The sequence below is a fragment of the Camelus ferus genome, chromosome 9 (genome assembly GCF_009834535.1).
Source record: "Camelus ferus isolate YT-003-E chromosome 9, BCGSAC_Cfer_1.0, whole genome shotgun sequence".
NCBI classification, from domain to species: domain Eukaryota; kingdom Metazoa; phylum Chordata; class Mammalia; order Artiodactyla; family Camelidae; genus Camelus; species Camelus ferus.
The window spans coordinates 71,190,613-71,210,368 of NC_045704.1; the positions used below are offsets into that span (position 1 = coordinate 71,190,613).

At 34.8% G+C, this 19,756-nt stretch overlaps 1 protein-coding gene across 1 annotated transcript in view; it reads left to right on the forward strand.

The window, feature by feature from the left end:
* AGL (amylo-alpha-1, 6-glucosidase, 4-alpha-glucanotransferase) overlaps nucleotides 1–9,526 on the forward strand; it is a 63,245-nt gene extending 53,719 nt beyond the window's left edge. Inside the window, 3 exon segments of the mRNA XM_032487175.1 lie at nucleotides 1,301–1,388; nucleotides 1,498–1,631; nucleotides 7,017–9,526. Of these exon segments, the coding sequence (XP_032343066.1) occupies nucleotides 1,301–1,388; nucleotides 1,498–1,631; nucleotides 7,017–7,134 (340 nt within the window). The 3' untranslated portion in view covers nucleotides 7,135–9,526.
* Nucleotides 9,527–19,756: the final 10,230 nt, after the last annotated feature.

The following is a 19,756-nucleotide window of genomic DNA, read 5'->3' on the forward strand; positions in this document are numbered from 1 at the left end:
CAATAATCAATAGATGAATTTCAAATTTATAAAACTATTATGTCATAAATATTTTCTAATGACTATTTTTTCTGATTGTAAAAGTTATACATGACTACTATGGACATTAGAGTTATAAATGTATCGTCTCCTTAGAGACAATCTTTATTTTCTAGATTGTTACCCATAGTAGTTCCTTCCATATTTCTAAATAGTATGTGTTTACAGCCATTTCTTGATTATTTTAAATATTAGATATTATTTGCTTACTTCTTGTGATGACAGATAAGGATTTAACTCTATTCTCACCTCACCATAAACTTGTTCCGTCCTCTCTAATTACACCACTATTTTTATTTAAACTAATACATACTTTTGTTTTTATGATTATATGTTTATGTCATTTTATATTTTTCAATTTTTGCTTTTTTCTTGAGTTTGTATGACCTTTCTCTTTCTCTTACTGGTTTAACTTTAAAGCTGGGTACCCATCATCAGTTTGCTTTTTCTATCATACATGAGAGAGCCCCATTTCTATAGTACCCTGACCTTCGTAGATTTTTCCTAACCTATTGTGTGCTCATTTCAGTCTTGAGATGCAAAATTTTATGTGTGTGTTTAATCTGCATTCTAAAGTGTTCTCCGCATTTTCAGAGACATTAAGAATCACTAGTCAAAACTAAAACCCAGTTAAAGCTTATTCGTGTGTCAAGTTCTACCTCACTAAAAGAAAGGAAAGTAATAATTTAACTAAACAGAGTATAAATAACTGTCTTACAGTAAATGTTGCAATGTTTTTTAATACTTTATTTAGTTTATAAGTGTATGTAAATTCTCTGTGTGTATTCAGTTGCTATTTGTAACCTTGTAAGGCACCAGTTTTCATTAATTTTAAAATAACTTCATGGAGAAGTTTAAAAAACAACCTTTCCAATATATAATAATTAATAAAACCTTATCTTTAATGTTTACCAATTCAAATTATTCTGCGTATATTTTAATTGTTGTAAATACGTTAGAGGCCTAGTTAAATAATTGACTGTAACCAATATTTAGTGTCAGGGTAACTCTTCGAAGACAAGATACCTGAATATTTTGTATTTTTTGTATTAGCCAGGAAGTGTTTGTTAGTCATTCCCTAACACATTGTTAAAGTCCTCTGAACTCAGTATAAACTAATTTTAGGTTAAATGGATGATGAGCTTTATTTAGTCCACAGAATGGAAGACGAAATAATAATACTTTGCTATTAGGACATTTTTCTAATGCTTCCTATATAATGTCTGATCTTTTTTTAACCTAAATTTCAATCATTTTGCAGTGATACGGTTTACTGTGGAACTTACGACAATGCCTTAGACAATGACAACTACAATCTTGCTAAAGGTTTCAATTATCACCAAGGGCCTGTAAGAATTTCCTTTCTCTTCCTTGAGTTTTCAATTAAAGTTACTTTGCAAAGAATTTTAGATATTTACAGCTCTTTCTTTTTCTTCACTTTTAAATTACCTCTTTCAGGAGTGGCTGTGGCCTGTTGGGTATTTTCTTCGTGCGAAATTATATTTTTCCAGATTGATGGGTCCAGAGGCTACTGCAAAGACTATATTTTTGGTTAAAAATGTTCTTTCTCGACATTATGTTCATCTTGAAAGGTAAGTTGTCAGGGACATGTAATTTCCAAAACTAGTGTTTAGTCATTTTATTAGATGTTAAGTTAAATGGCATTTCCTTAGAATTCATTTCTGTATGTTCTACGTTTCCCGATGAAATGTGAAAGCTTTACTCTTTAACACAAGTTCTATGTAATTTTTGCCTTCTTTTAATTATTTTAGGTTATTTGTTTTAATTTAAAGACTTGATATTGCATGATTTATACATGTGGTGGAATAGTCTTTATTTTTTAAAATTTAACTTATTTTTGGATGTGGTTAGCATAGGATAAATACAAAAACTAAAAGTACTCAGGCTGTGCCTTTTGAGTTAACTGATCTAAAGATGCAATAGAAAATAATTTTCAGAAATGATTTCATTAAAATTAAAATATCAGTTGATCTTTTGACTGTTTCCAACCCACTTGTCATCTCCTCTGTCCTAATTGTCGGCAGATAGTGTCAAGAGTTACGTGTCTTTGTAAAGATGATACAACTCAGTCGAAAGCTACCTTAGCTTCACAAACTTTGGATTAAGCCTAAATATATGTACACCTTATTGCTCAGAATAATTATGCATAAACATGCACAAACAGCGTAGGCTTTATCTCCTCTATTATAAGAACATAAAGGACTTCCATTTATCACCATGAATGTTGTCAAAGTTTTTTTTCCTTTTTTTTTCAAAGTTTATTTTCATTATTTTAATATAGCCACAGAAACACCCCAATCCTGCCACACTGCTCCCTCATCTAGAGACTGAGTGTGAATTCAGGGTGATAGGAGCATTCTTACATTCTGTCCTTTACTGCCCCACAGTAGTTCTCATTACTTGCATTTATTTTCTCTTGCTTCCTTTTGTCCACGAGAAGTAAGAATATCTTGCACTGCAGAGGTCATTCTTCTACTTACTTATAATGCCATCCCTCCCACCTGTTCCGTGCCCTTGCTCCGATAATTATCCTTTCCTGGGAGTCCACTTGTTCCTTCCTTCCTAAGACACAAAGATATCTGTCAGCCTATCCTGACACAAAGTCCCTTCATACTGTTCCTGCCTCAGGCCTTGTTTTATCATTCTGTTTTCTCTTCTGCATATTTCCTGTACAGTTAACCTCATTTTTTTGACCTTCTGACCACGCAGTCATTCATTGCCACAGGCCGTCTGGCTTTTGTGTTGTGGGTGGTGAAACCGCTCAAGGAGATGCTTTCTCGACCCCGGACGCCATGGCTTCCTTTCAGTTCTCTTCCGTGACCTGGCTGTACTGTCTGACATTGTTAATTTTCCTCTTTTTATGAAAAACCTCATGCTACCCATAGTGTTAGGTTTCCCTTGTTTACCTAGTAATAGTAACAACTGTGATAATAGCAAATAGTATTTATTGAGTACTTCCTGTCTTCCAGGCATTGTTCTAAATGCATTTATATAACATTACTCACTTAATCCAAAAAACTATATAAAATAGTTACTTCTACTATTGTTACCCTATTCCTGTTATCATTTATATCTCCATTTACCAGCTATATGGCTATGGACAAGTTGCTTAACCACTCTAAGCCTCAGTTTCCTCATCTGTATGATAGATGTGCTAAGATTGTTTTGTGGATTAATATATTAGTACATGTAACATGGATATTACCTCAGATATGAGCTACTGCCTCCATTTTATAAGTTAGTCTGAGAAAGTTAAGTAATTTATACGAAGTCAAATGGCAAGGAATTTGGGAGAGCTCTCACTGAACTGCAAGCATTCTGGCTTCACAGACGGGGCTTTTCACCCCAACACTACTGCCTGCATTGCCTGCTTTTCTGCCTTTGCTTCCTGGCACCTGAATACATTCATCCTCCCAAAATCTATTCTTGATCTTTCTTATTTTTCTGTCTACCTTGTCTCCTGTTATATTTCACATAATCTCTTGTCTTCGCTCTTCAGGTAATTTTGAAGTTTCATAAATTCCACTTCTACTTTCAACTACCTGACAAACTTCTTACCTCGGACGTCCACTGCCATCACTCATCTGCCCTCACGCTAGTTTTCTCTTCCTGTAGTTCCCACTTTTGTGGCAATATTAACATTATTCACGCTCTGCAAACTCAAAATTCCTGGGTACTTTTTAATTTTACCTCATTGCCTCTCCTGAACATCCGCATAGTTGTCAAGACTTGATTCTGGCTCTCGAGCGCCTTCTGACCGCCCACCCTCTTCCGTGCTGTTGCCAGTGCCTAATCTGCAGCTCACGACCTTCCCCCTGGAATAGGCAAGAGCCTCCATACTTCGTCTCTGTTACCCCAAACAAGATCAGTCTTGTTGAAATATAACTCACAATTTTTGTCTTATATTTGAAAATCTTTAGTAATTCCCTGTTGGCTGCAGAATAAAATCCAAATTCCTTACTTTCCACAATTTTTTCTCAACTACCTTTCCATTTTTATTTCTTACTGTTTCCCGTAGCTACTTTTGATAGCACAGTAGCTTCAAGTGTGAGCTTTGGGTTCAGACTGGATTTCAGATTCCGTCCTTGCTGCTTATTTTTACATGTGACTTTGAGCAAGTTACTTAACCTCTCTGAGATAAATTTCTTCATCTATAAGATGACAATAATATTATCTCATTATTTGCTGTCAAGATTAAATGAAAAGACAGATCAAAAGTATTTGCCGCAATTCAAGAAATGGTTTCATCTAAAGTACATTATTACTTTTTATATTATGTTAGAATCTACAGTAATGTCAACATTCTCATTCCTCATACTGATGAGTTGGATTTTTTTCTCTTTTTTTCCTTATTGACCTGGCTATCAGCTTATCGGTTTTATTGATCTTCTTAAAGAACCAGCTTTTGGTTTCATCCATTTTTTTTTGTATTGTTTTTCAACTTTTTATTTCACTGATTTCTATTCTACTTTTTATTATTCTCTTCTTCTGCTTACTTTGGGTTAATTTGTCTTTTTCTGGTTTTTTAATGTATAAGTTGAAATCACTGATTTAAAAACCTTTCTTCTTTTCTAATATAGGTACTTAGTGCTATAAATTTCCCTCTATGTACTTAACTAACAGTACCCAAAAACTCTGATATGTTGTTTTTATTTTTATTCAGTTGAAAATACTTTGTTTTCCCCTTCGATTTCTTCGATTTCTTTGACTCATGGGTTATTTAGAAAGGTGTTATTTAGTTTTCAAATATTTTGGAGTTTTCCAGAGATGTTTCTGTCACTGGTTTCAATATTAATTCCTTTGTGGTCAAGGAATATACTTTGTATGACTCTAACCTTCCTAAACTTATCGATGCTTATTTTATGGCTCAGAATATGTTCTGTCTAGGCCACTAATCTATTTGCAAGTGAAAAACAATTGCCCATATATTTAAATTTCTATGTATTTATCTGTCACTGTATACTGAAAACCTGCCTCCACACCTGTTTAATTCTAGTGTTAAATTCTGCTTTTCTCTCCTTTTCATATTTGTGATTCCGTTTTCCAGCAGTGAGTAACCTATTCCCCACACTCTGCTATCAGCACAATGGACCCAGGTCACCCTGTCAGGCTCTGACACTCCACGCTGGGGTGCCGCAAAACATAGATGCCGTCTTCACTATCCTTGGGCCCGACAACCCCACTGTAGCTACTCAGTATACATGGATGCTCCCCTTGCACCACCTGGGCCCTGGACCACCCCCATCCTTGGTGTGAACTCCGTCCTCATTACCCCCAGACTCTGATGTTCCCCTCTGTGCTTCTGCTGCCCTTCCCTCCTCTTCTCCTCACTGACCTTCTTTGTCCCACCTAATGACTTGGGGAATGAATTTTTCAGGAAGCAAGGGAAAGGGGACTTCTTTATATCAGTGTGGGTAGCCACGTTCTTGTGTTCATATTCAATTATGAGCAGCACTTAATGGTTCTATAAGCTTGTTTTATTTCTTAATTTTGGTGCAGTATTAGTTTGCTAGAGCTGCTGTTAAGAAAGCACCACAAACTGAGTGGCTTAAACAACAGAAGCTTAATTGTCTTACGGTGTTGGAAGCCAGAAATCTGAAATCAGGGCATTGGCAGGACCATGCTCCTTCTGAAGGTGCTAGGGAAGGATCCCTTCCAGCCGCCTCTCCTAGCCTCTGCTGATTCCTTGGCTTGTTGCAGCATAATTCCAGCCTTCACACGGCAGCCTCCTTCTGTGCCTGTTCGTGCTCAAATTTCCTCATTTTATAAGGACATTGGTCATGTTGGATTAGGGGCCCACCCTAACCCACCTGAACTGATTACATCTGCAACAACCCAATATCCAAATAAGTTCACATTCTGAGGTGCTGAGAGGTAGGGCCTCAACAGATGAATTTTGAGGGGGATACAATTTAACCCATTACAGATACCCAGGTACCCAACTTCAGTAATCTGGCATTTTTCTCTGAAGTAGCTTGAACACTTGGATACAAATAAGTTTTCTCTGTTTTCTATTTCTCTATGACACCTAGCTGATAATATTATTATTACTACCCAAAGTATCTCCATATTTACCTAATGGAGTTATTTTTTCATTTTTATTGTGAAATATTTGATATCTTCAGAAAAGTATATATAACAGCCATGAGTTACAAAGCATAATAATGAAACAAATTTTAAAATGTACTAAAAAATGAAACATTACTGAATTCTATATTTTTTTAATTTTTGTTTCATATTTAAGGATTACACTACATTGAAATTAAGAATAAATTTGATATGCTAATAATGCTATGTTCTGATACTGAGATCTGGAACAAGTTATTAACCTTATTTTACCTCCTCTATAGACAGGAATAGTTATGGTACCTACCTGACAGGGTTGCTGTGAGCATTAAATGAGATAATGTATATAAAGTACTTAGTATCAGAACATAATAAATGCACAGTAAATACTAACTATTTCTATTTAGGAGAATGAGAAATTATAGAAATTTAGATTGTTTTTAAGTCACTTTTTTTCTAATCATAATTCTGTGGTTCTTCATTGTTTCATGTTCATTTTACAGTTTTGTCAAGATCAGATGTAATACATTCACATAGTTACGCTTTGGGTCTCATAAACTTACTCCAGAAGAGATAAAATTAGGCCTGAGAAGACGTGTACCTCTCTACTTATGTGTTGCTTGCATTGGTAGTTTCTTCTACGTTTTTAATACATAAAGGGATTCTTTTGTATTTGAAAGTCTTAAATCCCAAAGATTGAATGTCAAAGAATAATTTGAATCTAAATTCTTTATAATCTTTAGGATATCCTGTTTTATTTTGTAGTAAATGACTACAAATGATTGTTTTCTATACTAGAAGGCAAAATCACCAGGTGTATTGCCTATTTTGTTAATCCAACGAGATATGTGTTCGATTGTATCTCATAAAATGGCTTTTCTTTCTTTAAGATCTCCTTGGAAAGGACTGCCAGAACTGACCAATGAGAATGGCCAATACTGTCCTTTCAGCTGTGAAACACAAGCCTGGTCAATTGCTGTCATTCTTGAAACACTCTATGATTTATAGTTGCCTCATGGATATTTATTACATATGCAATCAATTGTATTGTGGAATGCAAGGTCATAATGTAATGTAAATGCTTTATATGCACAAGCACAAATCACTTAAAAAATCTAATTCATGTACTATTGATACCCAATTAGGTTAAGACTGTAAAACACTGGTTTTTCTTTCTTCTTTTTTTTTAATGTACAGAGTAGCTTTTGATTTGAGTCAAAAAGAAAACTTACCATTACCAGTGGAATGTTTTTCTTTTGAATTCAGGAAGTATTCTTCAAATGCCTAGAAATAAAGAATTTGAAATCCAGAGTTTGAAAAAGAAAAATCATGTAATCCTCTATTTGTACATAAGTGAAGATGAAATATGAAAATGTAATAGTGAAAGAAATGGAAAAGTATCTTTGAATTGCAGTATATTTTCTTCAGTAACAATACATACTAAACAGGCTATGGTTAATTAATGTTCTCACCTTTTACTATAGTATTTCTAGCTGCATTCAGTAAGTACTAGATGAATGCTGAATCATGGAAGTGTCCACCTACAATATATGTTCATAAATGAAGCACAAATGTTTATAATGTGCTTTTATTTTTTTCACTGAAATATTAATGTTTTTAATATAATGAATATCAACAGTATATTTACATAATTTACTTGTGCTGATGATGCACAGGATATATGAAAAAATCACAGAGCATTAGGAATTTATTTTATAAAAACAGTTTTATAAAATTAGTCCTGAGTTCCAGTTTCATACTGTGAGATAGCTTACATTTTCAAAATGTAAATTGTTGGGCATATTCATGAGAAATTTAAGGGAAAAATGCCATATTAATTTCTCTAAAACTTAACTATTTTTAGTTTGTGTGTAAAAGTGTATAGATAACTGGCTTCCTGTGAACCAGAACCTACATTGACAAGTTTAGCATTGAGAACAATCGTAATATACTATAGAGCTATGAATTCAGTAGTTATCTTGAACTCAATAAAATCATTTGAAAAGTTTTTAATATTATTTTAAGGTACCTTAAATTTAGAAAAGTCATAAAAGGAAAAAGGCTTTAACATTAGTATGATTTGACGTTTTTGAATAGTGCATATTTTCTAGATGAATTTTTTTTTTCCGTTTTACTGTTTTTGTCTCAAGACAACACTTAAGTTAGATCATTATACTTTCAGTTGAAAGAAAATAGTTGCAGAAGTCCTTTTATTACTATATAATATTATTCAAATATTAGTATATTTATAGTGAAAATAATGGTGCAGTAACACTTTCCTCAGTTAGAGGTCACATACCCAACCACCTTAACTATGAGGAAGGAATAAAAATAAAGGAGAAAAACAAATAAACTAAAACTTCTGGGTAGTAAAAATACAAAAATGTTTCAGATGTCAAATACCCATACTCGACCCTACTTTAGGAGTAGTTTTAAACTAGCTTGGTTTTCTGGTTTTCCAACCTAAAGCAGTTTAAATCCTACAACTGTAAGGACAGTCATGATTATAATCTGACCACTGTCCATAAATGCATTGATTTCCAAGTTTCCTTTCCTTCTTCATCGCTCAATGTATAAGCTTCTCTAAGCTGTGCAGTTAAAAAGAATGACCCTTCTTGAGAGGGAGAACCATTAGTCATCCAAGATTCACAGTTCTGTTGTTCTCATTTAACTTCTATGTTAAAGGTGGTAAGAAAAGTAACTGAAAATCAACATATTTAACAAAAGCAGGAATTAATGGCTGACAGTTAAATGTGATAAATAAGTAAATGAATAAATTAATGAATTCTAATAAATAAATAATATTAAGTTGACAATTTTTAAAACATAGCCATATTGGGGTTACCTATAGTAGGGCAAATATCCACCTCAGAAAATTTTTAGGATATTGTGTTGCACTAGAAAATTAAGTGGTTCATGTTCCTTATTAGGAATATCAATGAAAGAACATTGTTATAATATGCATGGCCTATTTTAAAGTTTAAGAGGCAAGTTACACATTGTTTCATCAAAGGTAGTTAAAATAACCAGCTTTAGACTTTAGAGGGATAAATTGTTTGACTAAAAAACATTTAAATAGAATGCTTCATTCCTGAGTGATGCTGGATGAGGTACCAATATATTACATTTTGAGAATGGTTCTGTGCCTGGGTTCTTCATTAATTCAAATCAGTCTTACTCTTTAATTTCAGAAATTTGCCACTTTAACCAGTATGCTGTGATAATTTAATGTGTCAAAGATAATTGAGGAAACATGAGACCTGTCATCCTATCTACGAACATTATAACCTATGTGAATTGTATTTTCTGTTTCTCATATGTCTTCAACTGCTTATCTAGTGGGCAAATGTCATGTTTATGTCTGTGTGCCAAGAAAATAAAAATCTTTTCTAAAGGACTATATTTTGCTTTCATTCCATTATTTACCAGTGAACTAATTTATTGATGCTGACTACTACCATGTATTCAGGGCTTGCTTATTTTTGGTACTTTATCTTTTCACAGGATGTGTGGGGGCAGAGAGAGGAAGAAGAATTTTAGGCTGTTTGGTAATTATTTAATTAACTATGTTGAAATTAGGAGCAAAATTAACTTTTGATGTATAAATTGATCTGTTAGCACCTATACACTCTGCAGGTATTTCTTGAAATCTTTTGTGCTACTGTGAATTTTTTGTTTACCTTTCATGAGTGTGAGTCAATTTGTCAAACCTGCCACTTGTTTATATGGATCCTCAATGCGCCAAAATCGTTGCTCAGTTTAGGGAGAGGCTTTCTTCCATTTGTATGAGTCTTGAACTATTAAGTAATGATACTTCATTAACTAAATGATACTTTGCCATTTTGGCACAATTTTTTCCTAACATATCTTCTTAATATATTTGTTATTTTGGTTAGAGTTTTTTTATTTAACTTACAAAAGCTTTTCATTTTTCTTTAGTCAAATGTTTTAGTATTTATCTTTGTGAACTCTTCCATCTCTTCCAAATGTAATCGATCTCATTCAATAATTTAATAAAACTTTGTGTCTCTGTTACATGTTTTATGGCAGCATGCAGTGTGAGACATTACTTAGGTTTCTTCCAAATTGTTACATTCAAGCTCATGAATTCATTTGATTTATAGTGATTTCTTTTTTAAATTACTGAATTTTTATTTAATAATAGGGTGTACTTCTGGGATATACCATTGAAGTTATCTGTGCCTGTTCACTTATTTAACTATTATAATGTTTTGTTTTAATATTTGTTAAAGCTTTTTCTCACCATCTTTCTCTCTCATTTGTCCTGTACTCTTCTTTTTTAGAATCTTGTTTTATACACCCACCTATTTGTTCTTCTCAAGTACTTTTTCCATATCCAAAAAGTATTCTATTACCATTTTTACTAAACTTACGCTCACACTGTAAGTTAATTTGATAAGAACTGACATAGTATTTAATCTCCTAAGAACACAGTGTCTGCATTTATTCAGTTTTTTTTTAGATTGCTGGAATTTGTCCTAATTTTTGTTTTTGCCAGTCAGAATAAAAAAACTCAGATTCAACCAACATTTATGAGCCCCTGCCATATAATAGGCAATTTTATATTGGAAGTATTATACCCATGTTATATAGGAGAACATTGCTAAAGCGTCTTGCCCTAAGTCACTTAACCGGTAAATCTCTGGACCAAGACTCAACCCCGATCTTCCTACTACAAATCCTTTTGCAAAGATCCTCAAGACTGCAGTCTTCTGTGCTCACCCTCATGCTCTCGCCACCACCCAGCCAAGTGTAGGCTGAATTGTGGCTATTATCAGCTGCCCATCTGACTATGGAAAGTATCAGATCCTGTTCTGCTTGGGTCTACATATACTCCCTTGTTATCATCTGGTCAAAATATATCTGCAGCCATCTGCCTTGAGAGGATAACTGATGTATCACTGGCTAAAAATTCAGACTCAGAGTGTATGAGTTAGGTTACACAACTTGGATAAATTTCAACTGTAAGTGTCTTATCAAAGTGAGATAGGGATAGATAATAAGTTTCTACTACTGTGTAGCACAGGGAACTATTCAGTATCTTATAGTAACCTATAATAAAAAAGAATATGAAAATATATGTGTATATGTAAGACTGAAGCATTATGCTGTACACCAGAAATTGACACATTGTCAACTGACTCTACTTCAGTAATTTAAAAAAATTCTAAAGATTAAAAAAGAATTGAATTTTAAAAAAACAGACAGAGAAAAATCAGAGGAAATAGGGAGCATAACAGTTAACAGATGGCCCACTATCAAAGTTGGTACATGAGAATTTTGATAAAAATCAAGGTTAATTCCCAAGGATACAGAATACCAAAGGAAACAAGTTGTATCTATGGACATTTACTAACAAATACGGAAATTAATTATGCAAATGCTCAGTATTAACATATTTATTGTAACTGATACATTTTGAAAGCACAAAACGAGCACTAAACATCTTTTCCTGTAATCATTACATAAAGGAGAAATGCTCCAAAAATGACTCATCTTGACTCCCACATCACACTCAGGGAATCACAGTCCTCACTTTGACCTGCCCAGGTTCTCATCTCTTCCCCACTTTCTATCTGCATGCTTGTCTTGCCCTTAGACTAACATGATAACTTCATAATTGATCACAACTTACTCTATCCTCATAGAACTGAGGAAAACCTTTCTTGAGTCCTGATTATATCCCACCACTGCTCAGAGGACATCTGAGATCCTCAATAATCTGGCCCCAATCTCATTCCAGTTTTGTTACAGTGACTCTTTGCTTTCTCCAAAGCTGATTACTTGCCTCTCTGAGTCTTTGTTTCTTCAACTGTAAAAACAAAGATGATGGTCATAAGTACCCAACAGGGCGGTAAGGATTCACAGAGGTAACCCGCAGTATATTAGGATTAAGTTTGCCTGCGTACAGCAGAGCCCAAATAACAGTGATCTGTGTGAGACAGAAGTGTGCAATCTGGGACTGATACCTGGTTCTGTGGTCAGCAGGCACCAAGGCTAGCATCTAATAACAAAAAATACTCTGTAATTCCTTAGATATAATTTGCTCAGTGTGAGTTCATTGTCTCCTAGATGTTGTGAACAGATAAGCAATAATTTTTTCACTTATTTTAATCAGTGGTTTCTCCAAATTTTTTCTCATGACTTCCCAAAGCTTTACCTTGGGGAAAAAGAACTCAAAGTTTACATAATTTGAATTGGTTGTAAATTTTATGGCTTGGTTAAAATAAAAACATTTTATAATTCACAATTTTATGTTTACTTTTTTAATTCATAATTTTACACTTAAATTTTAAAGAAGCAAAATACCTATTACTGAAGTCTCTATAATAAGGCAAGATGGAATTTTGAAAAAATGTGTGTTGTTTTGAGTTTGGTTGGTTTTAATTCTACTTTGGTCTTTCTCATCATTGGACAAAGGGAGAAAAATGTATTTCAGCAGAAAAATAAATGAGATAGTTTGGAATAATTACCTAGAGTGTGATTGTTTAATAGACTTTGACTTACCTTGTTTCTGAGTATCTTTAGAAAACAAAAAAATTTTTAAGCAACTTCAGAGCACTAACTCTAAGACCCAAAGTAGCTTTCTGTTAGAGCTTCATTTAAGTTACTGGAATTCAGCTCTGCTTACTCAGAAATAAAGAAATACATTCCATTGAGTTAGGTGTGATTCTAGTGTTTAAAAGATGCCATTTTCCGTAAAACTACACAGTTCCCTTAACCAGTGCTTCCCAATCTTTACATATGTGGAATATGTAGGAAAAGGTGTTTAAACACCATTCAGTAGTAAACAAGAAGGTGCTCCTGGCCTGTGGGAACTCGTCAGAGATGTGTTGCCCAAAGGGCTAAAGAAAACTACTCATCACTGTTGTAACCTTTTCATCACGGGGCCCCCCATTCGTTAGAAAACTGCCCTCAACACAGAGGCTACCTGCTCTACCTTGTGCCCACCCTAAGGAAGAACAAACCATTTATGATTAAAGGAGGAATGGTTGGTTGGATTTGTTAAAGAGATGGCTTATCAGTTTTCAGTCTAGAAACTTCTTCAGGAATGTTAAACTACAATTGCTTTTCTAGAGGAAGAGAAATTATTTTGAAATATATTGCCTATAGAAAAGAGCTTATAACATAACGCGCACCCTTAAAGAAGAATAACTAAATAAGCAACCACAAACCCAACACTAAATTGAAAACTGAAACAAATTTCCCATCCCCAATTTAAAGAATACCGAGACCAAGCAAATGTAACAGCTGTGTATTCCAGGAATTCTTGCTCTAGGAAGGTAAGACCGTGAAACAAAACAGCCTGCTCATGAGTGTTTTTCTGATAATTACCTGGCTCTGCAAGATTTGCTTCATAGGCCCTGAGGAATGGAGCAACCTTTACACTGAACACTGGGAGTCAAACACCTTCCAAATTCATCAAACCATCTGACAGCCTGTGAGAACCACAGCATCAAACTGAAGACAACTAGTCAAGCTACTGTCTCTACACAAGTAAGGAGGACAGTGGGAAGGCTACAGGTTGTGTGTTAGAGAATGCTCCACAATTTTACATCACCTTTGAAATTACAAAAATTGTTCATAGGTGCTACATGTTATTGAAATGTAACTTGAAAATGCATTGACCAGATGGTTGTCATAACTCCCTTCCTATCCTGTCAAGTAATTCAAGAATATTTTGTATAATCTACTGTTTTAAAACTTAGATAACAAGTTTTTTCTGGTTTTTTTTTTTCTTCCAGCTTTACTTTTGTAACTGACTCTTTTCTGTCTTTTGTAATTCTGTTGAAATGTTCCTCTATGTATTTTAGAAATAGAAATGTTATCCTATTTAGGAATAGCTGAGCAGTTTTTATAAAACCCTATTATCTTTTTATCTCACCTTCCATTTTATTTGTTCTCCTTACTCCCCTTTTCCCTTTTCTTCATCTTTTTTTTCTCTCTCTCTCCTATTTTCTTTTATTCCTTGAAAGTACCTTATTCTTACCATAGCAACTATAGACATCGCATGACCTCACAGCAATTTCATAAATAAAAAGCTGAGCAGCTTCAGGTTCAATACCTACAAAATCTAAACCTCCTTGGACAAAACTTTGAAAGCAACCAGATTATCTGGTTCAGTATCTTTGCTTTTGCAAGAACTCTGAGTGATTTTGACTAAGTTCCATCAATACTGTAATTCCCAGATTTTGTATTAGAAATGTTATTTGTGTGAAGCAATTCCATTTTCTAATAATCTTTCATTATTCCCATTGTTCCTGTAGGAAAAAATCGCTTCAGCCAAAAACATTCTAAAACCGCTTTAGTGGTCAGGATTCTGTCAGGTAAATACTTCAACTGTTTGTTTATTTAAATCGTTAAAGCCCATGTATTCTGATCCTAACTTGTTGAACCAAAGTGATTTTTTTGTTGTTTCAACTAATACATATTTCAAGGCTTCTCACAACTGTGGGTTTTAACAGTTTTCTCTAAACTTTCAGACCACAGATACAGGAAAATCACCCCATGGTACTGTACACAGTCTTCCCTGTTGCTAAATAAAGTCAGGCTGTACCAGTAGGGACACCAGGAGGAGACGTTCTTCCTTTGGTAGCTCACTTCACTCATTTCCCCTTCGGGCTGTAATAATTCCCATGGTGGAAAGGGGTGAGGGGAGTCAAGAAGGGTGAAAGGGGGTCAAAAGTACAACCTTCCAGTTATAAAATAATGAAGTCATGGGGATGTAACAGTACAGCATGGTGACTATATTTATGTACTACGTATTTGAAAGTTGCTAAGAGAGTGGATTTATTTTTTGAGAGTAGATCTGAAAAGTTCTCATCACAAGAAAAAAAATGTGTTTAACTGTAAACGTTAACTAGATATGGTGGTGATCATTTCACAATATACACGACTATCAAATCATGTGATACATGTGAAACTAATATAATGTTATATGTCAATTATATCTCAATTAAAATTATTCTCAGTAATTTTTAAAAGTTATTGTATGGTGGGGAGAGGGGGAGAGGTGAGAACATTTCTCAGCAGAACTAATGTTGACCCTCCAAAAAAGGGAAAAGTTGTCAGTCAAGAGCCAGATGTGATTACAGAACAATTTGATGACAAACTGAAAAAAAAAAAAAGAGATAATCTATAGAATCAGGAATTTCAAACTTAAATTCCCAAGTTGAATTTTGAGCTAGTTGAGACCTATTTAATTATGCACAATTTAAAAGTTAAAATACAGCTGAATCTTGATGAAAACAGGAATGTAAATAAAAAAACTTTTCTGTGCACTTTAAAAAAAAAATACAGCTGAATCTTTATTTAGTTAAAAGTAGGACCTGATTACTTTCTAATCATCTTTCGTTAGTAATTTTTAGTGATATACATATTTCTTAAGCATATTATACTCAATCTTATCCTATCTAGAGTAAAATATACAGTTAAAGGGAAAAACAAACAAATCAATATTATTTGTAAAGACAGTGCATAGAGTTATGTGCTTAGAAATTATAAAAATAAGCTATGAGCATTCCTGATTTGTCTTACAGAATGGCTTAATTAACTCAATTTTCTACCCTTTCTTTCTTTCTGCAATTAGTCTATTTCTTGCACTATGATTGATTCATCTTCCAGTAAACGATCACTCCTAATGATGGGAAGAGCAGTTGTCTGGGAGGTGACACAAGAGATACCGCTGTTAAGAAGGAAGGTAACGATGAGCTTTAACAACTGAGGCAGAGGGAAGCGGGTCAGTTAAGTGAAGCAAGCTGAAGTGAGCTGTTCTACGTGGTTCTGTTTTTCTTTTTTATTTTGGGGGAGAGGCAATTAGGTTTTCATTTATTTATCTTAAATGGAGGTACTGGGGATTGAACCCAGGACCTTGTGCATGCTAGGCACACACTCTGCCCCTGAGCTATACCCTCCCCCTTACATGGTTCTGTTTTTCAATTCCTGATGAAGACCCAACAAACAGGTAAAACATTTGTTCTCGCCAGTATTTATCCTGCAGTTGCCAAAAACCATGTCATCTATTTCTGTAACAACTGACAATTTCCTAGTCATTGCCAAATGTTGGAATATTATAAACAGTTATTTGAAAATTTCAACCACTGTAAACAAGCAAAGCCTAAGTTCTATGCTATTTAGAAAAAGGAACATGTTTAAGAAAGTTTTTTTACATGCTAGTTACAAATGCATACCCTGCTTAGAAAAATTCAAAGCCTCATTCAATACAACAGGTATGTACTCAACTTTTTTTAAAATCCTTTTTCACTATCAAATGGGCCTTCCCTGACCTATCGACCAGATTTCCTTATTATATTCTCATGGGACTCTGTGAAATCTCTTTGCATCATTTAAATAGTTACAATTCTATATTAGTCATTATTCAATTGAAATATTTCTGCTAGATTGAAATTTCTACCTGAAAACAACATGGAGCCCAGTGCCTAGAACATAGTGATGGGGTTCAGGACACACTACCCCAAAATATGACACCTTAATATATTGTATATTTTTAATTTTTTGTTTCTAATGTATGGCCTTTATTTTGCAATTCTTTTGAGAATTATTATGGGGGTTTTGAGGTTTCCCCTAGTAGAAGAAAGTCCCATGAGCCTTGTTCACCCTTGTGTATTCCAGCCTCACATACAGCATATGCTCAATAAATCAATGACTAAATTTTGTTTTCTCAGGACTAACAAACAAGGAGCACCCACAACTGAGTTGAAATGACTTAACAGCTAAACAGACATTTCATTCTGTCTCCCGGGACCTGTAGCTCACAATCTGATATACATACAAAGCTGGTAAGCTTTCTAGCTCTCATTGAACTTTTAGGAGTTCTTTATTAAAGAGGTACACTAAAAATTGGGATTTGGAAAATAGTGGGGTTTGGCCAGGCCTAAACCAGGCCTTTATAGTGAGTGGAGTGATGGAGAGGAGAGCGAGTGTGGTACGTCTGTTGAATGTGGGCAATACGATTTGTGTTGGGATAAATTATTATAAGATTGGGTACAGGATAAGGCCTTGAAAAGCAAACTAGAATAAGTACAAATCAGCTACTCCCACCAGAATGGCTAAAACAAAAAAGAGAAAAAACCAAGTATTAACAGGGACATGGAGTGGCTGAAACTCACACACTGCTGGTAGGAGTGTAAATTGGCACCACTGCTCTGGAAAACTATTTGGCATTACCTAATGGGCTTAAACGAACCAGCAGCTCCATTGCTGGTGTGTATCTAAAGAGGAATGCGTTCATACGTTCAACAGAAGACCTACACAAGAATATCCGAAGAAACACAATGTATGATAGCCTAAACCTGAAATTTCTCAAATGCTCATCCACAGAAGAACAGATCAGCGCTGGTACAGCCATGAGAAGAACAAACTACAGCCAGAACTACTCTGAAGGAAAATCTCACAAATAGTGTTGAGTCAGATGCAGTGGAGTACATGCTAAGTGATTCCATTTACATAAATATGCAGATGAGCAAAACTAATGTACGCAATTGGAAGTCAGATAGTGGTTTTCCTTGTGGGGTGTGCAGTGTGCTTGGAAGAGGGCATAGAGAGGTTCTGGGCACTGGCAATGTTGTGTGCCTTGATTAGCTGCTATTTATATGTATAAGATCAGTTTACAGAAAATCCTTGAGCTCCACACACTTTGATTTGTGCACTGTTCTGCCTGTAGGTTAGAGTTCAATAAAATGTCCCCCTAGCCCCGCCATCACTGCCTGTTTCAGAGCCCTGGTACTGTTTCAATAGTAATTAAACCGTATCTTGTGGTTTACTACCTCAGGTTTTAAAGATTCATTATCTGCTGTGTGAAGTAGTCTGTTTTTTAATTTAGTTAAATTAATCCTTTCAGAATTATGAGTCAGTTTTATCAGTCAACCTATGTACCCTAGTTATATAATTAGCTTAATTATTTTATAGTCTTCTAACACATCTCAAATCTTTTCATCTATAATCAGTTACCCGTTCTCTTTCTCTTCCCCCCTCTCTCCTCTCCCTCCTCCCCTCCCTCCATCTCCCCCACCCCCGACACACCCCTTTGCACAAAACTTCTAAAAAAAAATTGACGCTTAAGTGCTTTATGCAGTGTTACATAGATTTTAAATGTAGGTTTCCTGACGCCCAGCTCAGCAGTCTTTTTCCTGTATCTCCGCGGCATGAGAAAAAAGCTGGGCGCTTCCCTGACAAAAAGGTCAGGGAATTCAAGAAAATTAGAAACCACATCAGCATGATATCAACGTTTAAAGTATTTGACTGCTAAGAAACATAGTAATTCCTTTCGTGTTCTAAAGAGAACTCTTGAGTGAAAAAGCACCTAATCATTATTTCTGGAATGTGACCAAAAGCCACCTTTGAAAACTTGGGTACAATTAAACCTTTTTTTTTTTTTTTAATTCTTAAACTTACGATTAATTTAAAAAAGAAGTCCTACCGAAGATCCAGTAACGTGGTAACCACCAGGGAGCACATCCCATCAAGATCCCATCAAGATCCCATCTAGGAGGGGCCTGCCTGCTGAGTGCTGAGCGCGCGTCGGCGGCTTAGCGAGCGCGAGCGAGCGCCACCTGGAGGGCAGTGCGCGCTCTGCTCTCCTCGCTGACTCACCCCTCTGCCCGCGCCGATGCGCTTGAGCAGGTGTCTTCCAGGTGGAGGAACCAACACTAACCTAACTCCGGACTTCACCAGCCGAAATCAGGGCATACATGTGTGCTCTAAATCTCGTAATAAATCTAACTTGATAGTAACCCTAATATAAATTATACTGTAAGTAAGATAGGGGCTTTTTTTTTTCTCTCGTAAATGAAACTTTGCTTTCCTTTTAGATCAATATTGACCATAATTATTTCTTCTCTGACTTGTTACCCCTTACATAAGCCTTTCCAAATATTCTGACTTCTCAATAGCCTTACGGGATTGAAGATGTTTCCAATTTAACCAATTCTAAAAGAAATGAGATGACTTTTTTTTTAACAAAGCACTCAATAAGAAACAGTACAATTATGAAATTCAGCTCTGAAATTTTGAATTCTTCACGTTGCCATTCTAGATGTCCTGATAATTTTTCCAGTTGTCATCAGTCTCTTTATCAGTAAGTTTATTTGCAGATCTTTATAGAAAAGAAATCCCTTATTGTGGTAATTTCTCAGTATATATGTATAGCAAATCATCACATTGTTCATCTTAAATTTAAACATCAATTATATCTGAATAAAGCTGGAAAAAACTAAAAGGAACCAAGGCCAAAACCCCAAAATTAAATACAGCTTATTTCAACAATAGATAAGGTTGAAGTTTTAATTCATGAGAAAATTGATGTTTGTTTGGTTGGTTTTTTTAACCAGTAAAGAGATGTTCATTCTGGTTTAGTAATAGTATGGAAGGGGAAAAAAAACACTTTTTCATAAAGCCTCTTCGAATAACAACAACTGCCATTAAGAGATGAGGTATTTCTATTGTTAAAAGGAAACAACATGCCCAAAATGGAGTCAGTTGTGTTAGACCCACGTCACCAAACCAACTTATTACCTAACCTAATTGCAGTCTCACCTTCCCAGAAGTGTAACCTTTAACCAGTCAACCTGGAATTACCTGGTCGGCACTA